Source organism: Hypanus sabinus, chromosome 9, assembly GCF_030144855.1.
Source record: "Hypanus sabinus isolate sHypSab1 chromosome 9, sHypSab1.hap1, whole genome shotgun sequence".
NCBI lineage: Eukaryota > Metazoa > Chordata > Chondrichthyes > Myliobatiformes > Dasyatidae > Hypanus > Hypanus sabinus.
In genome coordinates, this window is record NC_082714.1 from 69,748,526 (window position 1) to 69,772,210 (window position 23,685).

Sequence of the window (23,685 nt, forward strand, 5' to 3'; positions counted from 1 at the left end):
CACAGGAAGAACTGATTGAGTTGATACCTCTAAAAGGCCAAACACGGGGGAGGACATCTGTGAGGCTGTCTTGAATTGTTTAAGAGCCAAAGTAATAAAGACCACTCACCTGGTGTCAGTAGCTAATGATGGGGCACCAAGTATGACAGGAGCGCACAAGGGATTTATGGCTTTACTGCAGAAGTCGCTGGACAGAAAGCTGCTGACTTTTCACTGCATCTTGCACCAAGAGGCACTGTGCGCTCAAACATTTCCTCCGGAATGCACGGAAGGAATGGATGTTGTCATTCAGATTGTCAATAAAATAATGGCAAAAAGTTTAAATCACGGTCAATTACGTTTGTTACTGGACGAGCTGGAAAGCGCATATTCTGATCTCCTGCTGCACAACAAAGTCCGGTGGCTGTCAAGAGGGGAGGTGCTGAAACGCTTTGTCACGTGTCTGGAAGAAGTGAAAACTGTCCTGGGCAGCAAAGGGCTCACCTTTCCTGAGCTGGAACAGCCAGAGTGGCTAGAAAAGCTACACTTCATGGTAGACATGACAGCGCACCTGAACACGCTGAACACAGCTCTTCAGGGGAAAGGACGCACAACCCTGCACATGTTAGAGGATGTTTTGGCATTCGAGCGCAAGTTGACAGTGCTTGCTAGAGATTTACAGAAAGGCACATTGTCTCACTTCCCCAATTTGAGAGAGTTCAAACAAGCTCACGACATGATAAATTCGGAGTATTTACATTCTGCAATCATTGCAATGCAAACATCATTTGGGAAACGCTTCTGTGAGTTCAGAGAGGTAAAAAACACATTATCCTTCCCGGTCACTCCCCTAAGCATCGATCCATCCCTACTGAATACGACTGCATTGGCAGGTGTGAGTCAACCTGATCTTGAGATGGAACTGGCCGACATAGCCGACAAAGACATATGGCTGTCCAAGTTTAGACGCTTGACAGCAGACCTTGAAGATGTTGCCCGTCAGAAGGCCGTTCTTGCTCAGAATCACAAATGGAGTGATATTGAAAACCTCCCAAAACCGGACAAACTTGTGTTCGAAACATATAATGCTATCCCCGACATTTATGTAAACATTAAAAAGTATGCGCTTGGAGTCCTGTCGATCTCTGGATCCACATATGTACGTGAGCAGGTGTTCTCCAACATGAACTTTATTAAAATCAAACATCGCGCACTCCTCACAGATGATGGCTTGCGATCCTGTGTAAAGATGAAGGTGACGTCATACAGCCCTGATGTGCAGACGCTGTGCGCTGAGGTCCAGGAGCAGAACTCCCATTAACCAAGTATGATAAATATTTTAATTGCCTATTATTTTACGTATATTCATATTTTTTCATTGTTCAGTGAAATAGTCCTTTTATTTTTCAGGTTGACAGCTGGCTGACGTTATTTTTGGTTTGCTGCTGGCAGACAATTTAAGTTCGGCGTTTTTCATAAATACAAGGACCCTTCAACCCAACGTCTTTTTTTCGGAGTTCAAAATGTTTTTGTTGCATGCAGAAATGTAATTTCGTTTTCTCTGCAGGAGTTCATCGATTTCATAAATGCAACACATTATAGTTTGTTTAATCATAGCATAAAGGCAAAAAAATCGTTGTATGCAGTGTTATTTCATTTTAAATGTCAAACGGGTTTTCTGGCTCCCAGTGTTTTCTTTTCTGTGGGAAACGGGTCCAAATGGCTCTTTCAGTGGTAAAGGTTGCCGACTCCTGTCCTAGGGGGAGTGTTTGCTACTGCTGTTCAGGAGGATTTAAGCTAATGTGGCAGGGGAATGGGAACAAGAGACAGAGGGGTGTAAAATGAGGGTAGAAGCAAAAAGTAGTAAGGTGAAAAGTAAAAGTGGCAGGCAGGTAAATCCAGGGCAAAAATCAAAAAGGGCCACTTTTCAACATAATTGTATAAGGGCTAAGAGTGTTGTAAAAACAAGCCTGAAGACTTTGTGTGTCAATGCCAGAAGCATTTGTAACAAGGTGGATGAATTGAATGTGTAGATAGTTATTAATGCATATGATATAGTTGGGATCACAGAAACATGGCTCCAGGATGACCAAGGATGGGAGCTCAACATCCAGGGATATTCAATATTCAAACATCCAAGGATATTCAATATTCAGGAGGGATAGACAGGAAAGAAAAGGAGGTGGGGTAGTGTTGCTGGTTAGAGAGGAGATTAACACAATAGAAAGGAAAGACATTAGCCTGGAGGATGTGGGATCAATATGGGTAGAGCTGCATAACACTAAGGGGCAGAAAACGCCAGTGGGAGTTGTGTACAGGCCACCTAACAGTAGTAGTGAGTAGTAGTGCAATAAAGGAACAGTAGTTATAATGGGTGACTTCAATCTACATATAGATTGGGTGGACCAAATTGGGAAGGGTGCTGAGGAAGAGGATTTCTTGGAATGTATGCGAGATGGTTTTCTGAATCAACATGTTGAGGAACCAACTAGAGAGAAGGCCATTCTAGATTGGGTATTGAGCAATGAGGAAGGGTTAGTTAGCAATCTTGTCTTTTGAGGCCCCTTGGGTAAGAGTGACCATAATATGGTGGAATTCTTCATTAAGATGGAGGGTGACATAGTTAATTCAGAAACAAAGGTTCTGAACTTAAAGAAGGGCAACTTTGAAGGTATGAGACGTGAATTAGCTAAGATAGACTGGCAAATGATACTTAAAGGTTTGACGGTGGATATGCAATGGCAAGCATTTAAAGATCGCATGGATGAACTACAACAAGTGTTCATCCCAGTTTGGCAAAAGAATAAACCAGGGAAGGTAGTGCACCCGTGGCTGACAAGGGAAATTAGGGATAGTATCAATTCCAAAGAAGAAGCATACAAATTAGCCAGAAAAAGTGGCACACCTGAGGACTGGGAGAAATTCAGAGTCCAGCAGAGGAGGACAAAAGGCTTAATTAAGAAATGGAAAAAAAATTATGAGAGAAAGCTGGCGGGGAACATAAAAATTGACTGTAAAAGCTTTTACAGATATGTGTAAAGAAAAAGATTGGTCAAGACAAATGTAGGTCCCTTACAGTCAGAAACAGGTGAATTGATCATGGGGAACAAGGACATGGCAGACCAATTGAATAACTACTTTGGTTCTGTCTTCACTAAGGAGGACATAAATAATCTTCTGGAAGTAGTAGGGGACCAAGGGTCTAGTGAGATGAAGGAAGTGAGGGAAATACACGTTAGTAGGGAAGTGGTGTTAGGTAAATTGAAGGGATTAAAGGCAGGTAAATCCCCAGGGCCAGATGCTCTGCATCCCAGAGTGCTTAAGGAAGTAGCCCAAGAAATAGTGGATGCATTAATGATAATTTTTCAAAACTCCTTAGATTCTGGATTAGTTCCTGAGGATTGAAGGGTGGCTAATGTAACCCCACTTTTTTAAAAAAAGGAGAGAGAAACCGGGGAATTATAGACCGGTTTGCCTGACATCAGTGGTGGGGAAAATGCTAGAGACGGTTATCAAAGATGTGAGAACAGCATATTTGGAAAGAGGTGAAATCATCGGGCAAAGTCAGCATGGATTTGTGAAAGGAAAATCATGTCTGATGAATCTTATAGAATTTTTTGAGGATGTAACTAGTAGAGTGGATAGGAAGAACCAGTGGATGTGGTATATTTGGATTTTCAAAAGGCTTTGACAAGGTCCCACACAGGAGATTAGTGTGCAAACTTAAAGCACACGGTATTGGGGGTATGGTATTGATGCGGATAGAGAATTGGCTGGCAAACAGGAAACAAAGATGGGAATAAATGGGACCTTTTCAGAATGGCAGGCAGTGACTAGTGGGGTACCGCAAGGTTCAGTGCTGGGACCCCAGTTATTTACAATATATATTAATGATGTAGACAGGAGAATTAAATGCAGCATCTCCAAGTTTGCGGATGACACGAAGCTGGGTGGCGGTGTTAGCTGTAAGGTGGATGCCAAGAGGATGCAAGGTGATTTAAATAGGTTAGGTGAGTGGGCAAATTCATGGTAGATGCAATTTAATGTGGATAAATGTGAGGTTATCCACTTTGGTTGCAAGAACAGGAAAACAAATTATTATCTGAATGGTGGCCGATTAGGAAAAGGGGAGGTGCAACGAGACCTGGGTGTCATTGTATACCAGTCATTGAAGGTACAGTAGGCGGTGAAAAAGGCAAATGTTGGCATTCATAGCAAGAGGATTTGAGTACAGGAGCAGGGAGGTCCTACTGCAGTTGTACAAGGCCTTGGTGATACCACACCTAAAGTATTGTGTGCAGTTTTGGTCCCCCAATCTGAGGAAAGACATTCTTGCCATAGATGGAGTACAAAGAAGGTTAACCAGATTGATTCCTGAGATGGCAGGACTTTCATATGAAGAAAGACTGGATGGACTAGGCTTATGCTCGTTGGAATTTAGAAGATTGAGGGGGGGATCTTATTGAAACGTATAAAACTCTAAAGGGATTGGACAGGCTAGATGCAGGAAGATTGTTACCGATTTTAGGTTAAGTTCAGAACGACTGGTCACAGTTTAAGGATAAAGGGGAAGACTTTTAAGACCGAGATGAGGAAAAGCTTCTTCAGAGAGTGGTGAATCTGTGGAATTCTCTGCCACAGGAAACAGTTGAGGCCAGTTCTTTGGCTATATTTAAGAGGGAGTTAGATATGGCCCTTGTGGCTAAAAGGATCAGGGGGTATGGAGAGAAAGCAGGTACAGGGTTTTGAGTTGGATGATCAGCCATGATCATACTGAATGGTGGTGCAGGCTCGAAGGGCCGAATGGCCTACTCCTGCACCTATTTTCTGCTTCTATGTCACACCTGTCACTGATCTTTCCTGACCTCTTTTGCTCTCAAACCCAGGCACAAACCAATCTATAGTTAAAAACAATAATGCCACAAGAGTGGGGAGTGCCATTAACTTGAACCAACAGATGGAACCTGCCACACTCTAGGATTGTTAATGGTACGTGATGTTCTCTGAGAATGTTAAGAAAACATAATTGTAGGAATGAACCAGCACATGATAAAGGATAGTAACGGTCTGTAACACTGTTTCACCTTCACACTTTAGCACCCAAAATTGGCAAATTCACTTGCTTAAGTATGTTACAAGGCCAGCGGCTAGAGGAAGAGAGAAAAAAAAATGGATCTACTGGACTTCTGCAATGTCCTTCTGCAGCCAGGTGGGCTGGCTTTCCCATGGTAACAAGCAATAACTAGAAGCCCTGCTTAAGAACCAAAATATTCAAGTGGTGATATGTGGTCTTGAGACCCTCATGAGGAGTGAGGTTACACAAACAGTCCCATGCTCTCTCTATTGGACTGGCTCAGTGCTAAGATGCTACACAACTGAAGTGGGAAGTAGAAGTGACTGTATCTAATTATAAGATCACAAAACATTAGAGCAGAATTAGCCTATTTGGCCCATCGAGTCTGCTTCACCATTCAACCATGATTGATTTATTATCCCTCTTCATCCCATTCACCTGCTTTCTCACCATAACCTTTGATGCACTGATTCATTAAGAACTTACCAATCTCTGCTTTAAATATGCCAAATGGCTTGGCCTCTGGAGTTGACTATGAAAATGAATTCTACAGATTCACCATCCTGTAACTAAAGAATTCCTCATCATCTGTTCTAAATTGACATCCTCTGGACCTAGACTCACCCTCTAGACCTCTCCACACCCACTCTATCTAGGCCTTTCAATACTTGATAGGTTTCAATAAATTCTCCCCCCATTCTTGTAAACTCCAGTGAACGCAGGCCCACAGCCATCAAATGCTCCTCATAGGTTAACTCCTTCATTCCAAAAATCATTCTTCTGAACCTTCTCTGGACCCTCTATATGCCTGCACTACTTTTCTTAGACAACAGGCCCAAAACTGCTCAAAATACTGTGCAGTCTGACCAATGCCTTATAAAGTCTCAGCATTACATCCTCGCCCTTATGCTCTAGACCTCTTGAAATGAATGCTTATTAAAAATTAATAAAAAAAAGAAATGAATACCAACTTTGCACTTGCCACTGACTCAACCTGCAAGTTAACCTTTCGGGATTCCTGCACAAGGACTCTCAAGTGTCTTTGCACCTCTGATTTTTGGATTTTCTTCGTTTCAAAGCAGTCTGCACCTTTATTCCTTCTGCCAAAGTGTAGGGCCATCACTTCCCAACACTATATCCCATCAGCTACTTCTCTGCCCATTCTCCTAATCTGTCCAAGTCCCCTGGTTCCTGAACACCACCTACCCCTCCTATCTTTGTATTATCCGCTATCTTGGCCACAAAGCCATCAATTCCATCATCCAAATCATTGGACCATAAGACATAGGAACACAATTCTGCCATTCAGCTCATCAAACCTACTCCTCCATCATGACTGATTCCAGATCCCACTCAACCCCACACACCTGCCTTCTCACCATATTCCTTGATATTCAGACTGATCAGGAAACTATCAATATTCACCTTAAAAATACCCATGGACTTTGCCTTCACTGCAGTCTGTGGCAGAGCATCCCACATATTCACTACTCTCTAGCTAAAAAAATTAACTCCTTAAATCTATTCTACAAGGTTGCCCATCAATATTGAGGCTGTGTCCTCTAGTTCTGGACACCCCCACCATAGGAAACATCCTTTCCACATTCATCCCACCTAGACCTTTCAACATTCAGTAGGTTTCAAAGAGATTCCCTTGCATTTTTCTATATTCCAGTGAGTACAGGCCCAAAGCTGCAAAACGCTCCTTATACATTAACCCTTTTGTGTCTGGAATCATCCCTGTGAACTTCCTCTTGATTTGCTTCAATGAAAACACATCCTTTCTGAGATATGGGGCCCAAAACTGTTAACAATATTCTATATACAGCCTGACTAGTGTCTTATAAAACTCAGCATTAACTCCTTGCTCTTATATTCTATTTTCCTTGAAATAAATGCCCACATTTCATTTGCCTTCTTTACTACAGGCTCAACCTTTAAGTTAATCTTCTGGGAGTCTTGTATGAGGACTCTTAAGTCTCTCGGCACCTCTGACGTTTGAACCATCTCCCCATAATAGTCTGCACTATTGTTCCTTTTATCAAAATGCATTATCATACATTTCCGAATACTGTATTCCAGCTGCCACTTTTTTGCCCATTCTTCTAATTTGTCTAAGTCCTGCTGCAATCACATTGCTTCCTCAGCACTACCTACCCCTCCATCTATCTTCATGTCATCCGCAAACTTTGCCACAAAGCCATCAATTTCATTATCCAAAAATCATTGACAAGCATTGTGAAAAGTAGTGGTCCCAATACTGTCCCCTGAGGACAACCACTAGTCACTGGCAGCCAACTAGAGAAGTTTTATTCCAACTTGCTGCCTCTTGTCTGTCAGCCATTCGTCTATCCATGCCAGTATATTTCCTGTAACACCACAGAATTTTATCTTGTTAAGTAGCTTCATGTGTGGTACTTTATCAAATGCCTTCTGAAAATCCAAGTACATGAGATCCACTGCCTATACTTTTACTACCTTGCTTGTTACTTCCTCAAAGAACTCTACCAGATTTGTTAGGCAAGCTTTACAGAAACCAAGCTGACTTTGTCTTATTTCATCATTAGTCCCCAACTACCCTGAAACCACATCCTTAATAAGAGATTCCAACATTTTCCCAGTCACTGAGGTTAGGCTAACTGGCCTATAATTTCCTTTCTTTTGTCTTCCTCCCTTCTTAAAGAGTGGAGTGACATTTGAAATCTTCCAGCCCTTCCGGACCATGCCAGAATCAAGTGATTCTTAAAAGATCATGATCAATGCATTCATTAGCTCTTCAGCGACCTCTCTGGGATGCAGCCCATTTGGTCGAGGTGACTTATCCACCCTAAGACCTTTGAGTTTGCCTAGCATTTTTTCCTTTGTAATAGCAATGGCACTCACCCCTGCTCCCTGACACGCCCAAACGTTTGACACACTGCTAGTGTCTTCCACAGTGAAGACTGATGCAAAGTACCCATTAAGTTCATCCGCCATTTCTTTGTCACCCATTACTACCTCACCAGCATCATTTTCCAGTAGTCCAATATCAACTCTCACCTCCCTTTTACTCTTTATATAACTGAAAAAACTTCTAGTATCCTGTTTTATATTACTGGCAAGTTTGCCCTTATATTTTATCTTTTGCCTTCTTATAGCTTTCTTAGTTTCTTGATTTGGATTTTAAAAGCTTCCCAATCATTCAACTTCCCACCCACTTTTGCTACCATTATATGCTCTTTTATGTCGTCCTTAGCAGTTGCCTACCTCACCATGAGAACTTCTTCCTCTGTGGGACATATCTATCCTGCGCCTTATGAGCTATTCCCAGAAACTTCAGCCATCTTTACTCTACCGTCATACCCTCCTGCATCCTCCTCCAATCCACCTGGGCAAGCACCTCTCTCATGCCTCTGTATTTCCGTTTATTCCATTGTGATACTGATACACACAACTTATGTTTCTCTCTCCCAAACTGCAATATGAATTCAATCATATTATGATCACTGCCTCCTAGGGGTTCCTTTACATTAAGCTCCCTAAAAAGATCTGGGTTATTTCACATCACCCAATCTAAGATGGCCTTTCCCCAAGTAGCTGCACTAAAAAGCCATCTCGTAGGCATTCAACAAATTCCCTCTCTTGCCACATCTGAGACATATAACATGAAAAGAAGAGATCCCAACATCACTAGTCACTGCAGACAACCAGAAAAGGCCTCCTTTATTCACACACTGACTCCTACCAGTCAGCCAATCTTCTATCCATGTTAGTATATTTCCTTTAATAGCATGGGCTCATGTTGTTAAGCAGGCTCAGGTGCAGCAGCTTGTCAAAAGCCTTCTAAAAAGACAAGTAAACGATATCCACTGTCCTTTGTCTTATCTTGCCTGTAAATTTCCTCAGAGAATTCCAACAGATTTGCCAGGCAAGAACTCCCCTTAAGGAAACCCTGCTGACTTTGGTCTATTTATCATGTGCTTCGAAGTACCCTGAAACCTCATCCGTAATAAAGGACTCTAACATCTTCCCAGCCACTGAGGTCAGGTTAACTGGCATATAATTTCTTTTCTTCTGACTCCCTCCCTTCTTAAAGAGTGGAGTAACATTTGCAATTGTTCATTCCTCTAGAACCATTCCAGTATCCACTGATTCTTGGAAGATTAATATTAACGCTTTCACAATTTCTTCAGTGACCTCCTGCAGAACCTTGGGTTGTAATCCATCTGGTCCAGGTGACTCATCTACCTTCAGACCTTTCAGCTTCCCAAGCATCTTGTTCCTAGTAATGCCAACTTCACCCACTTCTGCCTTCTGACTCTCAAATTGCCAGTATATGGCTGGCGTATTCCACAATAAAAGACTGATGCAACAAACTTATTTAGTTCATAGAGTCATAGGAAAATACAGCATAAAAACAGGCCCTTCAGCTCATATAGCCCATCAAGCCACTCTCATCGATTTGCAGCAAGATCGTAGCCTTCCATTTCACTACCATCCATGTATTGTTGAAGTCAGAAGTTTACACACACCTTAGCCAAATACATTTTAACTCAGTTTTTCACAATTCCTGACATTTAATCCTAGAAAACATTTGTTGCCTTAAGTCAGTTAGGATCTCTATTTTAAGAATGTGAAATGTCAGAATAATAGTAGAGAGAATGATTTATTTCAGCTTTTCTTTCATCACTTTCCCAGTGGGTCAGAAGTTTACATACACTTTGTTATTATTTGGTAGCATTCCCTTTAATTTGTTTAACTTGGGTCAAATGTTTTGGATAGATTTCCACAAACTTCTCACAGCAAGTTGCTGAAATTTTGTTCCATTCCTCCAGACAGAACTGGTGTAACTGAGTCAGGTTTGTAGGCCTCCTTGCTCGCACACGCTTTTTCAGTTCTGCCCACAAATTTTCTATCGGATCGAGGTCAGAAAATTTTCTATCGGATTGAGGTCAACTGTACCTACTAAACTTCACCTAAATATTGAAATCAAGCTCACATGCACCACTTTTGCTGGCAGCTTATCCACACTCTCACAACCCTCTGAGAGTGCCATTTCTTTCTCCCCTTTACCACTTCTCAAGCATTATTTTCCAGCGGTCTGAAATCCACCCTCACATTTTTACTCTTTAATATCTGAAAAAACTTTTGGTATCCTGTTTTATATTATTGGCTAGCTTACCTTCATTATTTCATCATTTTTCTCCTTTTGGCTTTTTTAGTTGCCTTCTGTTGGTTATTAAAAGTTTCATGCAATCCTTCAAATCCCCACTAATTGCAATATTATATGCCCTCTCTTTTGCTCTTTGCTGTCTTTGACTTCCCTTGCCATCCATCATTTTTCCTTTTGATTACTTCTTTATCTTTGGAATGCATTTATCCTGTGTGCTGGTATTCTTCCCAGAAACTTCTACCGTCATCCCTACTAGTACCCCCTTCCAATCAACTTTGGCCAGCTCCTCTCTCATGCTCTGTAATTCCCTTTACTCAACTTCATCTGTCTGTCTGATGCAACACAGATATTGTAGTTGCAATGGGCAGGACTATTGACGTGGTACTCTTATCGCTGAAGAACAAAAACAGCAGGAGGAAGATAGAGTTGTAGAAACAGCATTCAACTTGTTTCCAAACCCTGATATAGAAAGAAAACCTGGGATTACAGAGAGACTTGTAACAAGAGACTGAGAACAGAGGAAAGCCACAGGTCTGATCCAGACCAATGGCTTTACATCCAGACAGGTTGAATACCATGCAAGCTGTGAACGTTCGAGTTTGAACAAAAATAAGTACACTTTCCTCCAGTTGTCAATTATGTAATCCTGATATGTACAAGTCAGTATATGGCAAACCACTAGCTCCACCTGGTCTAAACAATTCTACAATCAGTATTTTCCAATTTTCCTCCACCAAATTAATTTGCAAGTGCTGTAGATTGTGATGGAGAGGGGAGCCTGCAGTAGTATGTAATGTCAGTCCTGCACAAGGTATTTGAGAGCACCAGAATTGAAGTAGTAATTTTTTTTGTAGGAATGTCTAGTTTCTCACATTGTTGCCAACATTCATCTCAAATCTGGTAGCAGCTTCACTAATTTTATTTTGTGATTAAAAAAAATATACCTGAAGTTGGAACTGTGGGACTTTGGCATCTTGCTGCAGGTCAACCAGAGGGCTTGCAATTTCTTGTCTGGTTCTGGCACACTGTGACAGAATAGAACGGAAGACAGTGAATACAGTTTAGCAATCTGTAGAGGTGCATTCGTTTAACATGTACACATTTCATAGACCAAAATCAATATTGTACAAAACAAGTGCGGAATGAGTCGATCACCCTCACCTTGCAGCCTGAACCCACTCATCATAAAGCTGGAATGTCATTAAAGGCTCTGGAAGTTCTCTCAGATATGACTTTAAGGCACCTGAAGGCAAAGAGACACCAATAACATTAGTATCTAACAGCATCACCTGAACAAGCATCTTTTCATTTTAGTGGATGCTTCTTCATGTAAACAATGCATATAATAATTAACAATAGAACTCAACATAAAGTAGCTCATGTAATAAACAGTAAACATAACTGTTACTTTTGCAATGCTACCCAATATCTAGAATTTGATTCATGATCACATGAAATACTAGTTGGTATACCTCACATGTAAATATGAAGTGAATATTGTCAGAAAACTTTCACAGCAGACCACTGATGGTACATCATTCCAAACGTTTCATGTTATAATCTGTCACTTAGATTAACTTCCCATTTAATGGGAGTTGTTAAGGGAGTTAAGGGAGCAACTGTGGAGAGAGAAACAGCTTATGTATCAGGTGGAAGTTTCAGGCTGCTAAGTTTGAATTATTCATTCATTTCACCCCTACAAAAACCATCTTTGGGAGTCACAGCATTTTTTAGATGCATAAGCAATTCAATTTACTTCCAAACTGCTGCGGCCTTTATATTCGGTACTTACCTGCAACAGCATGTGGGTCAGAATAGAATTCCTCAAGTTGGGAAGTGGAGCAATCCAATGCAGCTTTTAGCTTTTTCAGCTTGGATGCTCCAGCAGCAATCCGGAAAAGGCCCTGTTTTACAACAAGAAAATATAATATTTTTATTCATTCATTTACAGGATGCTGTTGTCGCCAGATAAGCCAGCATTTATTACCCACCCTTAGTTGCCCTTGAGAAGGTGGTATACCCACAGTGCTGAGGGGGATTACACATACAAAACAAGATTTTTATAGACTGCACCAAAGTGTGATCACAAATAACAAGTTATCATAAAGATAAACAAAATGCTGCAGACATCAGGTGACCCTCCTTTCCTCTGACTCTAAAGAACTGCAAGGGTAAAAAGACCCTGGTGGGAGTTATATAAAGATCCCCAAAGAAGTCACAATGGGAGATAGAAAATGCACGCTAAAAGGGCAATTTTACAATGGTCATGTGGGATTTCAATATGCAATAGATAGGGAAAATCAGGCTGTTGCTGGATTTCAAGAGAGGAATTCCTAGAATGCCTACAAGATGGCTTTTTAGAGCAGCTTGAGGTTGAACCCACTTAGGGAAAGGCAATTCTGGATTGGGTGTTGTGCAATGAACAGGAAATGATTAGAGAGCTCAAGAACTCTTCGGGGCAAGTGATCATAATATGATCAAATTCACCCTGAAATTTCTGAAGGAGAAGCTAGAGTCAGATGTATCAGCATTACAATAAAAGGCATGAAAGAGGAGTTGGCCAGAATTGGTTGGACAAGAAAACTGGTAGGGATGACGGCAGAGCAGCAATGGCTGGAATTTCTGGAAGCAATTCAGAAGCAATACATCCCAAAGAGAAAGATGCATCCTCAAGGTATGATGACACAACTGTGGCTATCAAGAGAAGTCAAAGCCAACAAAAAACCCAAGAGAGGGCATAAAATACAGCAAAAATTACTGGGAAGGTGGGAGGATTGGGAAGCTTTTAACTATCAACAGAAGGCAACTAAAAGTTATTAAAAAGGTAAAGATGTAAACTACCCAATAATATTAAAGAAGATAACAAAAGTTTCGTCAGATACATAAAGTGTAAAAAAGAGGTGAGAGTGGATATCAGCCTACTGGAAAACGATGCTGAAGAGGTAGCAAAGGGGTACAGTGAAGTAGCAGGCAAACTGACTGAGTACTTTGCATCAGTCTTCACTGTGGAAGACACTAGCAGTATTGTGGAAGTTCCAGGTGTCAGGGAGTATGAAGTGTGTGAAGTTACCATAACTAGAGAGAAGGTTCTCAGGAACTGAAAGGTCTGAAGGTAGATAAGTCATCCAGACCAGATGGTGTACAATCCAGGGTTCTGAAAGAGGTGGCTAAGAGATTGTGAAGACATTAGTAATGATCTTTCAAGAATAACTAGATTTTAGAATGGTTCTGGAAGACTGGAAAATTGCAAATGTCACTCCACTATTCGAGTAGGGAGAGAGGCAGAAGAAAGGAAATTGTAGGCCAGTTAGTCTGACCTCAGTAGCTGGAATTGATTGTTACTGATGTGGTTTCAAGGCATTTGGGGGCACATAATAAAATAGGCAATAGTCTGCAAGGTTTCCTCAAGGAAAAATCTTGCTTGACAAATCTATTGGAATTCTTTGAAGAAATGACAAGCAAGATAGAGAATCAGTTGATGTTGTGTACTTGAATTTTCAGAAGGCCTTTGACAAGGTGCTAAACATGAAGCTGCTTAACAAGCCATGAGCCCACGGTATTACAGGGAATATCCTAGCATGGATAAAACAGAGTCTGACTGGTGGATTGCAAAGAGTGGGAATAAAGTGAGCCTTTCTGGTTGGCTGCTGGTAACTAGTGGTGTTCAACAGGGGACTGTGCTGGGATCGATTCTTCTTACTTTATGTGTCAATGACTTGGATGCAAAGTTTAGAAAATACAAAGACATGTAGAGGGGCATGTAGCTTTGAGTAGAGAGGCTGCAGAAGGACTTGGACAGATTAAGAGAATGAGCAAAGAAATAGCAGATGGAATACAGTGTTGGGAAACCTAGTGAATGGCAAAAGGCCTTGATAGAGTGGATATGGAAAGGATGAGGAGGATTTCTTTAGCCAGAGAGTAGTGAATCTGTGGAATTCATTGCCACAAGCAGCTGTGGAGGCCAAACCTTTATGTATATTTAAGGCAGAGGTTGACAAATTCTTGAATGGTCTTGTATCCGAAGAGATACAGGGAGAAGGCAGGAGATTGGGGCTGAGAGGAAAATTGGATCAGCATACTATAATGGCAGAGCTGACTCGATGGGCCAAATTACCTAATTCTGCTCCTATATCTTATGGTCTACTTGGTAATGATTAATGGTCGGAGGACATGAGGAACAAAGGGCTTTATTTCAACTGCTGGTTCATGGCTAAAAGGTGTCTGCCATTGGGAGGTGGAAGAAGGTCCTTTTGGCCCATCTAGTCTATGCTGAACTATTACTTTGCTGAGTCCCTTTGGCCTACACCTGGACCATAGCTCCTCATTCCCGCTCTTCCATGTACACATCCAAACTTCTCTTAATTGTTGAACTTGAACCCACATCCACCACTTCAGTTAGCAGCTCTTTCCACACTCACACCACCCTTGAGTGAAGTAGTACCCCCACAGGTTTCCCTTAAATATTTCACCTTTCATCCTTAACAGTCATGACCTCTAGTTCTAGTCTTACCTAAACTCTGTGGGGGAAAAAAGCTTGTTTGCATTTACCCCATTGTATACCCCTCATAATTTTGCATACCTCTATCAAATCTCATTCTCCTATGCTCTGGGGAATCAAGTCCTAATGTGTTGAATCTTTCCCTATAACTCAAGTACTGCCAATTTCTTTTGTACTCCTTCAATCTTATTGAAATTTTACCAGTAGGTGGTCGACCAGAACTGCACATAATACTCTAAATTAGGCCTCATCAAAGTCTTACACAACTTCAACAAAACATCCTATCTCCTGTACTCAGTACAGGCCAATGTGGCAAAAGCTCTTTTTATGACTCTATCTACCTGTGATGCCAATTTCAAGGAATTAAGGACCTGTATTTCCAGATCCCTCTGTTCTACCTCACTCCTCAGTGCAGGCCATTACTTTCTACAAAGCAAAACCTAACATCATGAATGGCTGTGATGCTTCACTCCCAGATGTGCTTAACACCCCTTATGTACTCATTGAAAGGGAGAACAAAACTACATCAATGTGAATCCTTGCAGTATCTAGTGACTCCGTGAACTCTGTCTCAGAGGCCAACGTCAGAATGTTTTTCAAGAGCAAGGCTGCTATATTTCATCAGGAGTTTGAGGAGAATTAGTGTGTCACCAAAGACTCACAAACTTGTAGAAATTTACCATCAAGAGCATTCTAACCGTTTGTATCACTATCTAGTAAGGAGGGGCCACTTCACAGGATCGAAAAAAACTGCAGCAAATTGTAAACTCTGCCAGCTTCACTAAGGAACTAGCATCCCCTGCATCCAAGACATCTTCAAAAGGTTATGCATCCATTATTAAGCACTCGCATCACCCAGCACATGCCCTCTTCTTTTTGCTACCATCAAGGAGGAGGTAAAGGAGCCTGAAGATACACACTCAATGATTCAGTAAGTTCCTCTCCACCAATAGATTTCTGAATGGACAATAAAACCATGAACACCACATAACTACTTTGTCTTCCTCTCTACTTAATTTTTTATATATGCTTATTGTAATTTCTAGTTTTTACTATTATGCCTTGCAACGTACTGCTGCCTCAAACCTGTTACCTTACCATTTACTCTGAGAGGAACATGAAAACTCTGCATATTCAAGATTTCACTTTTGAAAGTTTCCCACTGCCAGAAAAAAATTGTCCCAATCCACGCTTGCCAGATCTTTGATATAATCAAAATGGCCTTTCTCAAAGTAACTCTGCTCACCTGCATCGGATACTGGAAGGTTAGTGAACTGTTTAGAAGAACAAAGATGGATAATAAGAAAGATGAAGCTAGAGGTGGCAAATTTCTGAACATGAAAATAAGAACTCTGTTAAGGATGCGTGTATGTATATTTTGTAGCAACCAGCACTCACCTCCTCTTTCATACCAGTTTCTAGCAGCATCATTACACAAGCCTCAATCGGGAGCGCTATCTCACGACCACTACGCTTGAGGTGTTCTTCCAGAGCAGTTCCAAATGCCGGCTTCTCAGTCCACGTATCTGGTAGAAATCAATTAACTAATCAACAAACCAATGCATTCATCTCCACAAATAACTTTTTACTGCAATGATTCACTGAGGTTTAAGTTATGTTAGTATTTAAAATATTTGTTTGGTATGTACATTGCTCGAATAAATAACTTACACAAAGTATTTTCAATGACAGTTCGAAATTTATAGTTATCAAATCTATCAACATACACGAGTGTTTCAATTAATCCACCATTAAATCAAATTAGAAAATTAATAAATCATCAGAAAAAATGCTCAGCTGGAAAACAAACAGACTAAGAAAACTATAGATTAGGGACTTATCCAATGGTTACTAAGAAATGAAGAAGCTAGTGAAATGCTGCTATACTGCACCTTGCTGGATCTGGATCGTAGGAAGGACTCTCTCCAAGACTGCTAGTGATTTTCTATGGTAATCTGCTTGTGCTTCTAATAACTGAGAACAAAGACCACATTGTCAACAAAAATTCCATTAGCTTCATGCCTACAGAAGTATTAATCCCAAGTCGATCAAATGCAACTCCATAATATTGTAACAAAAATGTCAATTTAACTGAATGAGACAAAGAACTAAATACTTATAAAGAGTCAGTGTCATCGCTTACCGTTACCAAATACCTTGCATAATCACCTTCTTTAGAAATAAAGTTGTACATATCAGCGGCAAGTTGATCCTGTGGACAGAGAGATTTCTTTATTGCACTTAAATCACAGCTTCCCAGACAACAGAATAAAAGAAAAGGAAATAGACTAGCAATACTAAACTACCTGTTGACACAATAGAAAGATAGAATATTCAGTTTAGCCTGACTGTTGTTTTATATTTGAGAGCAACTACAGTTAATAGATATTAATAAATAAATTTATTGCTTTATATTTGAGAACAACTATCTGAAATGTTCACAAAAACAACAATCAGCATAGGTGAAGGTGATTGCTGAGCCTAGCCACTCCTGATTGACATAGACAAGCTGCTCAGCAGGTGGTCTATTTTGGTGCCTCATTTTATCAACATTTCAGATTTTTTCTCAGGTTGCTGGGTTTTCTGGATGCTTAACTTAGTAATGACAATTGGCACGGGCAGAAGTTAGTGTACTTTCCAGCAGGGTGAACAAGAAGTTTGAGCACTTGCACTACTGAGTCTGTATTCCTCTACACAATCCATTATTAACCACCCTCATCCATACCCTATATGACCACAGCTACCTCTGAGAAGTCTGCAGACTCTCTGGAACACCCCCAGCCCTACAAGTCACCCATTATGAACTTTACCAGCTCTCTCTGCAGCAACATTTACTGTTGGAGAGCCTGTCAATCACCTGTGTGGCATCCTATATAGAGACAATCTGCATACTGGTTTTACTGGAGTCAAAACTGTTCTAATTTTCCTAACGTCACAACCAGCAGGTCCACCATCCACACACACAACCAAACAGCCTCTGCAGGGAAAGTCCCCCTCAGAAATTCTTGAACATTTTCCGCCCGATACTTATATGAGGTTCAAGATTTCTCAGGCTCAGGTAATATTTATTCACTCTCGAAAATAGTTAAAGGAAGCTGGCAGGTTGGGGAACTGTAGTAAAAGTGTATCAATATTGGACAGCCAATTACGAACACATAAAGAAACTACTTGCAAAAAAAACCCTAAAGAACAGAAACCTAAGGGAAGTGATTCACTGGTCCAAGTATTAAATCAAGTGAATTATGAGAGATTGCAGTGGTCATCAGACCACTGCAATAATTTCTATTACCTCCAAAAGGATCCACCACCAAGCATATTTTACCTCCCCCCGCCAACTCTGATTTCTGCAGGAATGCTTCCTCTGTGATTCACTTGTCCATTCGTCCTTCCCAGCACATCCCTGCAAGCTGCTTAAGTGCTTCACCTCCATTCAGGGCCCCCAACAATCCTTCCAGAGGAGGCCAATCTGCTGGGGCTGTGCGCTCCTGATGTAGCCTGCAGTGAGACCTGTTGAAAAATTGGGGGGGGGGGGGGGAAGCTGCTCCATTGAGCACACTGCTCCGTCTGGTAAAAGCAGAACTTTCCGGTGGCCAAATGTTTTAATTCCATTCCCATTCCTGTTCTGACATATTGGTCCATGGCCTCCTGTTGTGCCAAGAAAAGGCCACCTTCAGGATGCAGGAGGAACACCTTATACTCTGGATGGGTATCCTCTGACCTGATGGTATGCATATCAATTTCTCCTTCCAGTAAAAAAGAAATTCCATCCTGCCCTCCACTCTTCTGCTATTCCCCACTCTGGCCTCTTTTCACTTCTACCTGGTTTCTATCCTCCTTCCCTTTTTTCTATAGTCCTTTCCTATCAGATTACTTCTTCTCCAGCCCTTTACCTTTCCTATCCATCTGGCTTCACCTATCACCTTCTAGTTAACCCCCTTCCCCTCTCCCCATCTTTTTATTCTGGCATCTCCTTTCTTCCTTTCCAGACCTGATGAAGGGTTTCTGCCTAAAACTTCAACTGTTTCTTCACTTTCATAGATGCTGCCTGACTTGCTGAGTCCTGCCAGCATTTTGTGTGTGTTATTCCAAATAAAAGAGTAGACTGGCAAGAAATAAAGACAAGTATGTTCTATAGCTGTACAAAAAGGAAAAGGCTAGCATGGGTAAATGCAGACACTTTACAGGCAGAGGCATTAGAATTTAGCATATAAAATAAGGGATATGGCAAAAACTAAAATACTGTATGTCCACAAGAGAACTAAGGGAGCAGCAAGAATAAAGAACTGAAGGAATTATTACTAATAAATTTACAAGTAGTCAGCATAGTAGCAGAGCAACTGGTGCTGCAGCCTCAGTGACCTGGGATCAATCCCAACTTTGGATGCTATCTGTGTAGGAATTTGCACATTTTTTACCTGATCATGTGGGTCTCCCACAGGGGCTCCAATTTCCTCCAAACTGCTAGTCAATTAACTTTAAACTACTTTAAACTACCCCTTATGTAGGTGGATGGCAGGAGAACTGTTGAGAGTTGAAGAAGGTGTGAAAGAAAGAGACTGTTATTAGCGTGAGATGACACTGTTCTGGTGGGCCAAAGGGCCTGTTTCTGTGCTCCTGACCTCTAAATTGTTGAAAATGAAAACCAATAAGGGAACCAGTGGATGCATTTTAATTTTCTAAAGGCCTCCATTAGGTGCCACACAGGAAAATGGTCAACAAGATTTGAGCACATTTAACTAGAGAATTAGATAATAGAAAGCAAAATGCAGGAATAAACACATGTAGGAAATAAACAAATGTATGAATAAACTGTCTGTAAGGAATAAACCAATCCTCATAGAGGGATCAGAAGTGAAGGGAGTGAGCAGTTTCAAGTTCCTGTGTGTCAAGATCTCTGAGGACCTAACCTGGACATAATGTATTGAAAGCAAGACAGTGGCAATATTTCATCAGGAGTTTGAGGAGATCCGATTTGCCAAAAAAAAACACTCAGAAACTTCTACAAATGTACCATGAAGAGCATTCTGACTGGCTATATTACCATCTGGTATGGGGGAGCTACTGCACAAGATTGAAATAAGTTACAGAAACTAATAAAATCAGTCAGCTCCATCATGGGTACAGCCTCCATAGTATTCAAGACATCTTCAAGGAGCGATGCCTTAGGAAGATGGGGTCCATCATCAAGGACCCCTACCACCCAGGACATGCCCTCTTCATATTTTTACTGTCAGGAAGGAGGTACAGGAGCCTGAAGGCACACACTCAGCGATTCAGAAACAGTTACTTCCCCTCTGCCATTTGATTCCTAAATGGACATGGAACACGTGAACACTATCTCACAACTTTTTTTTAAAATTTCTGTTACTTGGCATTTCTTATTTTAAATTAACTATTTAATTGAGATACAGGTACTTAATGTAACAGTTTTTTCTCTATATTTATTTATCATGTATTACATTTTTAGTGCTACTGTAAAATTAACAAATTTTTCAATATATGCCAATGATATTAAATCTGATCCTTATATTCACAAGTTAGCACACTGTGGCTGGTGAGGTAATGCAAGGCTGGTTAGTTTGTGGGCCTCAAAGAGATACCTTTAGTGAATATTTTCAATTCTCTATTCAGGAAGGCTATGAATGATCAGTCACTGATTGCATTCCAGACTGAGAGTTTGGGATATTTGAGGAACAAACACATAGAAACTGCAATAAAATGGACCCAGGTAAAGAGAACTGACAGTCAGGTTCGAAGGGATGGATAGCCAGAAGCAGGGTCACTAACACCATTGTCACTAACATAAACAAGAGGTGTCACGATAAGCACTTGGAAGGCCAAGTGCTGAAGGTGGAATTAATGACACTAAATTACCTAGGGTCTCACTCCAAATCAGCTTTAGTCCCAATGACACATTCCTGTTGCTCCAAAGCAACTGGTAGCAGATGTCACGCCTCTATATCTGACCTTTAAGTTCTACCTAACCTCCAACTTGCTATTCAGTTTACACCTGTAGCCAAAATCCCTATGTTCATTACAAGGTGTGGTCAGGTTCCAAGCTGATACCACTTTTAAGAGGCATCATCTCTTTACTGATATTTTTGGACTCTGGACTCAGGTTTAAGGTAAACTTGGAACTTGTTCAAACCAAACTGTTTCTAAACCTGGTATTGGAATTCACAGGGACCACAATTTAGAAGACAGATGAGAAAACAGGGAGAAAACAATGCAATTATTTTATTATTCAAATTTGTAACCCTGAAATATATATCACTCCTTAAGTTTGTCGTAGTCAAGGGAGGTGGTGGGGATAAACTCCCACTACCTATTAAATGCACCCAATGGCATGCGTCTCAAATAGCCTGTGACAACCAAGTCCAGCTCCCGGCCTTCATGTGTGGCTTAGCTACTAAGCCCAGTGGAATGTTTCTACTGACAAGAGAATACACAATAGACAATAGGTGCAGAAGTAGGCCATTCGGGCCTTCGAGCCAGCACCAGCATTAAATGTGATCATGGCTGATCATTAACAATCAGTACCCCATTCCTGCCTTCTCCCCATATCCCTTGACTCAGCTATCTTTAAGAGCACTATCTAACTCTTTCTTGAAAGCATCCAGAGAATTGGCTTCTGAGGCAGAGCATTCCACAGATCCACAACTCTCTGGGTGACAGGTTACTGGCACCTTAAAACTAGTTGCTTTGGTCAGACATGGTTGGCAGCTCATCTAGGAGGGAAAACTCCTGATCTCAAACCTCTGCTGCCTTGCAGCTATACCCACCCACGAGGAAGGAATCGGGAATAAACTCAGAGGAAAAATCCGGAGCTGGAGTCCTTAAGGCAGTCCTGCTTTCAGTTCAATGCTGACTGGCAACTCCTGCAATTCCGTCGGTGCCAAACTGTATTGGTCTCTGCTGTTCCTTCAGATTCGCAAGCTGCATGCAGCATGCTCTCCAGTTATTGTGTTGTTATCTAATAATACTGTGGGAGTGCCCATGATAGAAGGCAAAGGTACTCCAGTTTAAAGTATTATCATATTATCACCATTATCTTGGCTCAAAATGCTGACCAGTAAGGCTTTAAACAAAATGCCCTTAATTACTTCTTAAATAATCACCACTGACAATCTGTGAATATGAAAGAAATCACAGAGCCTCAATACCCAGAGCCTGGACTGACACCTTGCCCTATTGTCCTGTTTATTATTTATGTAATGCCTGCACTGTTTTTGTGCACTTTACACAGTCCTGTGTAGGTCTGTAGTCTGGTGTAGCTTTCTCTGTGTTGTTTTATTTAACGTAATTCAGTCTAGTTTTTGTACTGTGTCATGTAATACCATGGTTCTGAAACACGTTGTCTCATTTTTACTATGTACTGTACCAGCAGTTATGGTCGAAATGACAATAAAAGTGACTTGACTTGAAGATCATGCAAACACCCAGATCTTTCTGTAATGAAAGTAACTTAAAACCTGAGAATTGATGTAAGCCTGTTAAATCAGAAGGAATTAAATAGACTGGGCGCAGATGCCAATCAAACATAAGCAGTTGTATCTAATGCCAAACAGGGCTCACAGCAGGCAGTTATCATCAAAATGCACATTTTGGCTTCCAAATTTAGACTGCAATAGAAACCTACCTTGCACAATTCCACTTTATTTCCAGCTTCATCCATTTCTTCCCGGAGGGAATCAACCTTTGCTGCTACTGCCTGGAAATTAGCTCCCGAAAAAGCAGTCTTTTGTGCTTGATTATACCTGAAATAAACCATTTAAATTCTAAATCATTCACTTCAAGTTCCAAACCCAAACCAGGCCCCATATTGAGCAAGTCACAACAATCCTTTGGCTAAATTCAATCAACTATATGCCCTGCCCCATGCCCCGATGCAAACATATATCCCTAAAGCCCAAATGAAATAAGCCTCCATTTGGTTTGATAATCATAATATTGTAACAGTGATATTGAGGTTCAGTTATTGAAGGGCATATTCACTCGTATGAACAAGATCAGAGAACCAAATGCATGCAATAAAGACTGGTGTAGGAGAAGTGGGTTTGAATTCTTGAGACATTTGCAACAATACTGGGGAAGGAAAAAGCTGTTCTGAAGGAATGGGCTCAATAGAACCATGCCAGTACCAGAGTCCTAATGAATCACAGAACTACAGCTGTGGATCGAGCTTTAAACTAAATACTTGGAGCTGGGTTCAACACCTTGGAAAAGGACAGATAAAGTAAAATGGAAGGAGAGTACAGGAGAGGTTAATAATGATTTAACAAAAAGATTATTTAACTTCCAGTAACATAGAGGCAAATGGAAAAGGGGAAAGAAAGCAGGAATGAAGGTCTTATATTTGAGTACACAAGAATGTATGAAACAAAGTAGATAACCTTGGAGTATAGTTAAAAATGAGCAAGTATGACATTGTGGGCACCACTTGAGTCATGGCTAAAAGATTGCAGTTGGGAGCTTAACATCCAAGGATGCATTTAGAAAACTATGGTCTAATTAAGGGTTTCGGCCCAAAACGTCAAGTGTATTTTTTCCCATAAATGCTGCCCGGCCTGCTGAGTTCCTCCAGAATTTTGTATGTGTTGCTCGGATTTCCAGCATCTGCAGATTTTCTCTTGTTTTTAATTAGGGAGAGAGAGCATGGCTTTATGTGAGGAAGTCATGTCTTACTAACATGATTGAATTTTTTGATGAGGTGATGAGGGTGATTGATGAAGGCAGAGCTGCAGATGCTGTCTACACGGACTTCAATATGGCGACAGGTCCCTCATGGGAGGCTCATCCAGAAGATTCAGATGCATGGAAATTTGGCCATTTGAATTCAGAAGTGGCTTGCCCATAGAAGACGGGGTAGTAGTTGAAGGAACTTATTCTAGTTGGAGGTCTATGCTTAGTGGTGTTCCGCAGGGATCTGTACTAGGACCTCTGCTGTTCGTTAATATATACAGTAAATGACTTGGATATAAA

At 41.0% G+C, this 23,685-nt stretch overlaps 1 protein-coding gene across 7 annotated transcripts in view; it reads right to left on the reverse strand.

The window, feature by feature from the left end:
• Positions 1 to 23,685, reverse strand: part of arhgap17a (Rho GTPase activating protein 17a) — a 191,558-nt gene that overhangs the window by 38,182 nt on the left and 129,691 nt on the right. For all 7 annotated transcript variants that reach the window (XM_059979887.1, XM_059979888.1, XM_059979882.1 and 4 more), the window contains 7 exons: positions 22,343 to 22,460; positions 16,847 to 16,915; positions 16,596 to 16,677; positions 16,102 to 16,229; positions 11,998 to 12,109; positions 11,367 to 11,448; positions 11,150 to 11,230 (listed from right to left, as the gene is read on the reverse strand). In XM_059979887.1, the coding sequence (XP_059835870.1) occupies positions 11,150 to 11,230; positions 11,367 to 11,448; positions 11,998 to 12,109; positions 16,102 to 16,229; positions 16,596 to 16,677; positions 16,847 to 16,915; positions 22,343 to 22,460 (672 nt within the window). The remainder of the gene's footprint in view (positions 1 to 11,149; positions 11,231 to 11,366; positions 11,449 to 11,997; positions 12,110 to 16,101; positions 16,230 to 16,595; positions 16,678 to 16,846; positions 16,916 to 22,342; positions 22,461 to 23,685) is intronic.